At 33.0% G+C, this 9,420-nt stretch overlaps 1 protein-coding gene across 2 annotated transcripts; it reads right to left on the bottom strand.

Moving 5' to 3' along the window:
* Window positions 1-2,297: 2,297 nt before the first annotated feature.
* On the bottom strand, window positions 2,298-8,946 carry LOC149784718 (hairy/enhancer-of-split related with YRPW motif protein 1-like). Of its 2 annotated transcripts, none has more exons than XM_089932745.1 (5): window positions 8,752-8,946; window positions 6,556-6,604; window positions 6,162-6,245; window positions 5,621-5,693; window positions 2,298-3,450 (listed from the first exon to the last, which is right to left on the bottom strand). In XM_089932745.1, the coding sequence occupies exons 2-5, from the start codon at window positions 6,580-6,582 to the stop codon at window positions 2,792-2,794; spliced, it is 843 nt and encodes a 280-aa protein (XP_089788871.1). In that variant the 5' UTR covers window positions 6,583-6,604; window positions 8,752-8,946; the 3' UTR covers window positions 2,298-2,791. The 2 variants fall into 2 exon arrangements, with proteins under 2 accessions (XP_089788871.1, XP_089788870.1); XM_089932744.1 differs by lacking the exon at window positions 8,752-8,946 and adding an exon at window positions 7,115-7,281.
* Between the last annotated feature and the right edge of the window lie 474 nt (window positions 8,947-9,420).

Raw genomic sequence — 9,420 nt, 5'->3', positions numbered from 1 at the left:
CAGACAGCCAAAACACAAAGCATGAACTCAAAATTTCTTTACAAAATGCCCTAAACAAACTGGACAACAGGTGCACATGCAATGGCATGGTGGTAAATACTGGTAAAACTAAAATATTACTTATCTCAACACTGCAAAAAAGGACAAATCTTGACAGTGATGAACTATGACTGACATGAAAGGATAAAAATTTGCAAATGGTCTGTCATGATAGACTACTTGGTGTTTTGGTAGATAATAACCTATCATGGACTGAACAAATCAAGCATATCAGTAAAAAAAAATCATTCTCATTAGGATAAAACATTTTCTCCCAGAAAGGCACAGAAAATTATTTTATAACAGTTGCATACAAACCTATTTAGACTATTGTAATACAGTATGGGGTAATTCAAATGATAAAAACATAGCAAAGCTGGCACATCTTCAACAAAGAGCATTAGGGCTAATATCAATCCAGAAAGAAAGCAAGGAAAATTTAGCTGGTAAGTTAAAAATATTACCTATTAAAGACCTAATCGTTTTGAGAAAAGCCAAATTAATGTACATGATATCCAATAATAGTGCTCCTGAATATTTACAATCACTATTCCAGTATAGGCTACCTGGTAATACTCCCCACCTGCAATCCATGTCTACCAAACAGTATAAAATTCCCAAACCCAATAAGGAATTGTTCTAAAAAAGTTTCCACTACTCTGGAACTTTGCTCTGGAATAGTATTATAGTTGAGATTAGAAATGCCCACTTTATTTCCTTTTTCCAAACCCAATATATCCAGTGGTTTCAGAGATGCAGCTAAGATAAATAAATTCCTTTGTATGATGGCCTCAATGTATATTAGTTCTTAGCTAATTGTGTTACCCTATTTAAATAAAGTCATTATTATTATTGTAACTTGCATAATGTACCTAAAATTGGTAAATTGTAGCTTGCATAGTGTACCTAAATTAGTCACATGTAACTTGCAGTGTACCTAAATTAGTCAATTGCAACTTGCATTGTGCCTAAATTAGTCAATGGTGTCTTGCATAATGTACCTAATTAGTAAATTGTAACTTACATAATGGACCCAAATTAGTTCTAACTTGCATAGTGTGCCTAAATTAGTAAATTGAAACTTGCAATGTACAAAATTTAGTCAATTGTAACTTGCAGTGTGTCTAAATTGTATCTTGCATAATGTACATAAATTAGTCAGTTGTAACCTGCCTAATGTGTCTAACATAACCTATTGCAACTTGCATACTGTACCTAATCTAATCAGCTATATTTTAGTGCACCTTAATTAATCCACTGTAACTTAGTGTACTAGAATTAATCGACCAATATGATGTCAATACATGTAATGGCATATTGCTATCATAATAAATAGATCTGACAGGGACTAATATGATGTCAATACATGTAATGGCATATTGCTATCATAATAAATAGATCTGACAGGGACCAATATGATGTCAATACATGTAATGGTATATTGCTATCATAATAAATAGATCTGACGGGGACTAATATGATGTCAATACATGTAATGGCATATTGCTATCATAATAAATAGATCTGACAGGGACCAATATGATGTCAATACATGTAATGGCATATTGCTATCATAATAAATAGATCTGACGGGGACCAATATGATGTCAATACATGTAATGGCATATTGCGATCATAATAAATAGATCTGACAGGGACCAATATGATGTCAATACATGTAATGGCATATTGCTATCATAATAAATAGATCTGACAGGGACCAATATGATGTCAATACATGTAATGGCATATTGCGATCATAATAAATAGATCTGACGGGGACTAATATGATGTCAATACATGTAGTGGCATATTGCTATCATAATAAATAGATCTGACAGGGACCAATATGATATCAATACATGTAGTGGCATATTGCTATCATAATAAATAGATCTGACAGGGACCAATATGATATCAATACATGTAGTGGCATATTGCTATCATAATAAATACATCTGACAGGGACCAATATGACATGTTTCTACAATAAATACATCTGACAGGGACCTATATGATATCATGTTTAATAAATAAATGTCAGATACCAATATGGCATGTTCTGTTCACCTTTTGATTTACTAATCAAGTTACAGCTTACACATTTGTAACAGTGAAAAATGTCAATTTAAACTTACTAAATTTACTGAATATAAGTGTATAAACAAAATTTTATACAAAAAGAAGCATTATTGAAATCCTGTTTGAGCTGGCACTTATAAATGGAAATATTCTTTTTCATTTATGAACAAAGAATGTTTGTTTTTTTGTTTTATTAGATTCTCATATTTTCTCACATTTAAATTGTGTATACATGTACAGTAATTATATTTTGTTTACTAAAGCAAGAAATATAGTGATAATTCCATTCTGATTAAAAAAAATGATGTACATTACAAAAATTTATAAATGCCTAAAAAGACAAAACTGTAAAGGGAAAAACAATAAATAAAAACCAACAAAATAATATATAGATGAGGATCATTGCAAATAGGAAATTATCTTCCTGTATTGCAGAAGCACTTTCTCCATGAATGTGTAGTCCCATGCTCACATTATGTACATGTAAAATGAAAGTGGATCATATCACACTTTTAAATTCTTGGACTGGATAGGGTTCACTTAAAAGCTGAAATAAAAATTGAAATTGCACTCATAATTCAAAACTGAAATTTAATTTACCTATAAATTTTTATTCCCAAACAAATTTCGCTTTTAGTTTGTTTTGAGTTTTTGTCACCAAAAGCCTTTGTCAATATGCAATCTCCCCACCCCATGGCCTGTAGGGTTTCATTCCACTTGTATGATTGTTGTAAGGATTAGAATTATTTGGGGACATTACTGAATTGACATTAAATGACACTGGAAACTCTGAATGTAGCTGGGATGGGAGAGCTGGTAGGAAGTTTGTGGAAGATTGCTGGCTTGAAACTGTGTTCGTAGATGGCATTTGAGAAGATCCAGACATGTTTGATGATGCTGGAAAACGCACATGAGAAGGAAGAGGTGATACAACATCTGACTGATTTAAGCGATGATCCATTGCGAATGCCACAGATAATAACCCTGAGTGTGATGACAAAGTGTGTTCTGGTGTCGAATGTGATGGAAGAATTGCACACATGGAAGACACAGTACTAGTATTATAATGTGGATTTTCAGTACTTATTGCTTGGTGAGAAGGCATGGGATTCCACGACGAATTCTGGTATGAAACTTTTGCACTTGTTTCTCGTTGTGCAGAATAACACTGTAAATGACTCAAAAGACGTAATCGCATTGGATCTTGTAGATCAATCCCTTCCACTGTGACCAGATATCGGGCAACTTCAGCAGCACACTCTCTAAAGCCAACAGAATGATAATCTGTGGCGACTGCATGTGGGTCAGGATAATTACATCCATTGATTCCTGAAATAAAGAAAACATTACAAAATATGATGTGTCCATGTCATTTTATATTGCTGTAGTGAATATAATAATTTAAATACACTTTACAGTTTAGTAATCTTTTGTATATTTTTATTTCTTCATGTATACTGTAGGTAACAATAAATTTCTTCTAATAAGATACCTTTATATTTTTTAAAAACTTCAAAGCAGTCTCTGCCAAAAATTGGAGGACAAAGACAATAATTATAACTTTTGTATGGACTACTTGTGTGTGGCAAACACACATACACACACACACACACACACACATATATATATATATATATATATATATATATATATATATATATATATATATATATATATATATATATATACTGTTGCTACAATGATGTTCCTCTTTTCCCATCTACTGTATATAAATTTCAACAGCTAGCTACCCAAGTTAAATATTCACACCTGAATCTAAATGACTGCATCCAAGAGAGTGATTTTGTTTCTTTATATAAATGTAATCTACAGTTGATGGAATCTTGCCATTATATGTTCTTCCAAATCATACTGAAAACTGCTGTAATTTTTTTTGTAATTTGGTCTAAAATTGTCTTCTAATATTTAGAAACTGTAAACACCATACACTAGAATCAATTTCTACAGTTTGGTTTAGCACTGTCAAAAGTAACAAAATAGTTTCAGTTATTTCCAAATTGACAAGGAGGCAAAATATAATTCTCCTAAAATTACAATCAAATTAAAAAGATAAACAAAATATCTATTATAAAGACGGTGCTAATCAATCTGTTGAAAAGACACTTTTAAAAACAATAATCTGAAACTGACTTGGCTCAAATCAATAAATTTAATACCGCCGACTATTGTAAGATGATTATTATATATAATATATAGTAAAGACTTGCGGATGTAAATTCGTATGAATATGTTGAAGTGTACGGTTGCGACTATCTGGAGAAAGTCGGCAGTTATCAACATCAAAATTGAAGTGGTAATTTGCAGTTTCTCACCATTAACTGTTGTGCAAATTAATCAAGATCGGTTGATACATAGACAAGTTTCATTTCCGGAGTCGGCAGGCTTCAAACAAATCGCAAGCACTGGAAGAATATATTCCAGCTCAACATAAACTTGATGGGTTCAAGCAGCATTGTCTGAAGCTTTCTTGAAACTCTCTTAAAATTTGTTCAGCTCGATTAGCTAGGAATCGCCAATTGACCATTAATGGCGCGAAAACCATTCATAACGATTCTGTTCTCGCTCGAATTCCTGTGAGGTCTACAGAGTGCGTTTATTCTTTTGAATTTGTGAGAAATGTGTTTGCTGTATTAAATTAGTTTGGAGAAATGAAGATAAAAAGAACGAAGTTTCGTCAAGTTAAACGAGACTGTAACATAACTAAATACTACTGATGTTTGTAATTTAGGCAATGAACCTAACAATAAAATAGGAAAGTCATCGTCGCCGTCACCATCATCGTCATGATCATCGCGTGTTGGCAAAAAGCCATATAATTTTAAGATCTGCAAATGTATTCAACCACAAAAGAGCAATTTAGAAAAGAGGCCAAAACACGAGGTACAATTTTTAATGTAGAACTGGAAAGAAAGAAAAAACCTGGTAAGTTTACAAATTTTGTCCTCCATCTTTTTTCCACCCATAGCAAACCACTTCCTTATAATCTTTCAATATCGGTAGACCTATCTGGGTTTAACGCCATTTTTAAAGTACGTGATGGACTATACAATGGTGACCAGTATATTTGGTGGATAAAAAGCCACCATTAAATGGGAAGATACTGCAAGATTTCTCACCCCCAAACAATCGAACCTCCCAATGCTAACAAAGGCGGGTAGTCCGATAAATGAGACCTCTAAATCTGTGTTGATACAGATAGATGATTTTGGACCCATACATAATCCATCAGTACAAATACAGATTTGGGCACTGTAAACCTTGCTCCCCCACAAAAAAAATCGTTTGTAAATTTTAATAAAAGCATAATTACAACATCAACAGTATAAAGTAACACATAATGTTTATTAGTTTAAATAAAATCATTTATTGCAGTGAACGAAGTAATTTAATGCCGTTTATGATGTGTGTTTTAATCTCATTTTCTCCCTCTCTCTTTCATTCTATCTTGGTGTAATGTGATACGAATTACAACTCTTACCCTTTGAATGAAGAAACTGGAGGTGATCCACTGTCATTTGTAAGATTTCTGCCTTCTCCAATTTCGATGAACCCTAAAAATAGAATATGTATTTAAATCAATACGATAGGACCCAATTATGGACCAAGAATTTCATATTTGAAGAAGGGGGGTGAGGGTGTCTTCAGAATCTGGTCATTTTCTTTTCTTTTACCTCAACATTTCTTCCGGTTTTTTAATATATATATATATATATATATATATATATATATATATATATATATATATATATATATATAAGAATATTTTCTGAAACTATTTTGAGATCCAGAATAGCTTTCTCCCGAAAAATCGCACCACCCACTCCACACTAATGTTTGTCTCTAAATAGAAAAGATTGTATCAGGTTTAAATTTTAAAAATTACTTAGTAATATATATATATATATATATATATATATATATATATATATATATATATATATATATATATATATCTTTATTTCTTTTTTCTTTCTTTTCTTAGCATGAATATTTAAGAAGAAAAATCGGACCACACCAACCTGTTTTTCGAATGCCGAAGGTACAAGACGTCTTAATTCTGACAGACTTGCGTTGATACGATCTCTCCTCCTTTTCTCGATAACCTTAGAAAATAAAATAAAAAACATAAAAATATCGCCTCATCATAGATTATACATTCAACGGAAATTTTTATTCATTAATAAAATGTAATATAACTAACATTAAAATCATACATAACAAATTCATTCATATACGTATCAATTGTTTCTACTTGTGAAAATTACTTTGAGAAATTGTGATGAAGAAACAAACAGAGTAAAGCTATAGGCTTGTGAAAATAAAACCTAGCGTTGAATGCAGTATTTTCAGTGTAATTTGATGATAATGAAATATTCTTTTATCATAATGTATTAGAAAATAAAAAGAACTCACTCCTCTCCTTTTCTTCCTATGCGTCATCTGACAACTCTGGGAGGGCGACCTAAAATAAAATTCGAATTGTTGAAGAAGAAAGTATAAAAATTCTAACACACACACACACACACACAACATCCATCAATATTTGGACATGCTCTTATTAATAGCTCATGACAGTAAGTACCGTAAAGTTATAGTTTGTTAGATTCACAATTCTTGTGTTATATATATATATATATATATATATATATATATATATATATATATATATATATATATATATATATATATATATATATAACACAAATTCAGATAAATGAACCTCTCCAGAGGTACTTCGTATATATTCAGTATAACATTGTCATCAACAGCACAAAAGAAAATGCGAGCTGTTCCTAACGCAAATGAAAGATTAAAGATAATTTGACATGGAAGTTATTATACGTTTATCGCCGAATCTCGCACTGATGTCACTACAACAACGTCTGGTTAGCACGTGCCATGACGAAGCACCGTAATCATCTCAATACACATCAAACAGTGGCCCTCGTGCAGGTCTAGTGCGTGTACTTACCCCGACTTGCGCTCGTCATCAAACACATCGTCATTGTCGCTTTCACTGAAACTTCGCTTCATTCTTTACGAACGGATGACTTATTAGGTTGGGTTTTTTTAATGTCTAGCGAACGGATGCCGGATTCCAGTTTTTCCCAAACGGATGTCAGCACAACTCTGTCATACTTTCTCACGCCGCTCGAAATATAAAATTAGTCGATTTCGGCATTAGGCTCCACCCACCTGATGTTAAATTCACATAATTGACACAGGCACACTGGCAGCTGTAGTTTAATTGGCTGACGTTGCCAGTCACACGCACGCCGGTTGGTCCATTGATCAGCAATACACCAGATGTGTGCCCGTGCAAGTGAAACTGCTGTCAGCATTTGTGACGTACTCTATTTACATGTTCTGACACTTAGCGTTCATTTTACAAACTTTGCATGTTTCATCAAATTAATGCCAATATAATTTATTCACAATATTTATAAAAGTATTTCCCATTAGCAATTGGTTTTTACTATTCAGATCGTAGATTCAGAGGAAAAAAAATTGCCTTGTACTGTATGGCATTTCACTGATGTCTGTTTCAGTGGCACTTACTACTGCTGCACCCGGCTTGCAGCTGATTCCACATAGCGCTGAGCAGGCGGCCAACACGCGCAGGTCGTGGGAAACCCGGTGTCGATATAATTAATCTTCACTTGAATGAGTTTAGTGTTTAGGGACCCCGCAGGTTAGAGTTTGTGTAACATTGGATCCCGTGTGAATCTCAGCACAAGGTCTTACTCGGAGATAGGTTAACTGTTATATTAATTATTTACACGATATTTAACAAATCGTAACTCTATGTGTAAATGGCAGAAGCAATTTTGCTAATTATCCCCACATTTTTTAAAACCTCGAGCTGGTAATCTGACTGCCGACATATCCTGTTATATAACTTACGTTTGTTACTAATATTCGTGTAAAAGACCTGCTAAAAACGATTGAACGAATTGTTACTTGAGCGTACCTTCATGAAAATTCTTCCATTCTAGATTCATGAAGAAAGAAAAACCTTGATTATATAAGACAGTTTGCCTTCAAGTTGAAAACGCACATATTTCGAAATTCAACTGAACAAAATTTCTCATCATTTAATGCCTACATAATTTTGAAGCAAAATTTTAAAAAAAAATATTCGAGAAAGTGTATTATGCATAAAATGTACAAGAATCTGAGAGAGAGAAAAAAAAAACATGGTTCCGAGTGAATTACATTACTGTCATATAAAATTGAATATATACGGAACAATGCAGGTATATATATATGATCATGTCGATATTGAATATAATAACAATGAAGAAACATAATTGTAGTGCTTTTAACACTTTGCTCGATATGAATTATGACCATCTCATTGCTATATCAACGACTACAAGACAAATTTTAAATGAGCTGCCCTCTCAGTACAATCAAAGTGGGACTGTCTTCTTCCACATTCATCTGAAATACGGCAGGAATAATTTACCCTCTCAAAAACATTGCGTCTCTTTCACTCTCTATACTTTACCATAATATAATGATATATTACACGCAGTTATTTGTACTATTTTCGGCGTGACTTTCATGCCCTGTGATCTTCTCATCCCCTTTTTAGTGGCTTTTTACCTGCGTCATTGTAATCTCTTTCATAAATCTCCTTCCAGTTTCCATTTATTCATTTCGTTTGAGTTAGGATAGCACCACTTCCTGTGCAGAATCCCTCTGAATCGAATTAAGCATACTAATTCATGTTCCCACGGTCAGAATTTAGTTCACATTTAGCCTTTTGGTAAAACCACGTGATCATTCGTGTTCAGCAGACGACAAATTCGATACCGTTAATGCAATGCTATGGAGCAAAAAGTCCGTGGTGTTGATACGCCTGGGTGAGATATAATCAATGCGATGATTTCCAGACACGTGTTGTAGATAACATGTATGCAGTCAAGATGACCCATGGCATATATGATATCATAACTACCAGCAACATTCTTAATAAAACAGACTATTTTATTATTTAAAATATGTTTTCCACAAAATTCGTTTGCATGTCGTGCTACATTTATTAAAATCGAGATACTCCATTTTCCTAGCATGAAGTTATGTTTAATTTTATCGTGTATTTTGGGGTGTTGTTTCTCTGTTGGTTTTTGTCTTTTGTCAGCTGTAACATCAGAGCATATCTACCTTTCATAGTTTTTACATCGACTGTATGAATATTATAATTTCCTACATTTTAAGGAAGTGGTTAGCACATAAGTTGCACCCAAGATTACATCATCGATGATAAACGGC

The sequence above is a fragment of the Sinohyriopsis cumingii genome, chromosome 14 (genome assembly GCF_028554795.1).
Source record: "Sinohyriopsis cumingii isolate HCF-2022 chromosome 14, ASM2855479v2, whole genome shotgun sequence".
Taxonomy (NCBI): domain Eukaryota; kingdom Metazoa; phylum Mollusca; class Bivalvia; order Unionida; family Unionidae; genus Sinohyriopsis; species Sinohyriopsis cumingii.
This window is presented reverse-complemented; position numbering and strand designations above follow the sequence as displayed.

What these genes read in the sequence shown, in the direction of transcription:
- LOC149784718 (XM_089932744.1), bottom strand. Translation starts at nt 7,176, where the DNA reads ATGAAGCGAAGTTTCAGTGAAAGCGACAATGACGATGTGTTTGATGAC. An exon ending in CTTCGGCATTCGAAAAACAG is followed by an intron (nt 5,694 to 6,161) that starts GTTGGTGTGGTC and finishes TTCTATTTTTAG; the next exon opens with GGTTCATCGAAATTGGAGAA. An exon ending in CCAGTTTCTTCATTCAAAGG is followed by an intron (nt 3,451 to 5,620) that starts GTAAGAGTTGTA and finishes TCTTTATTTCAG; the next exon opens with GAATCAATGGATGTAATTAT.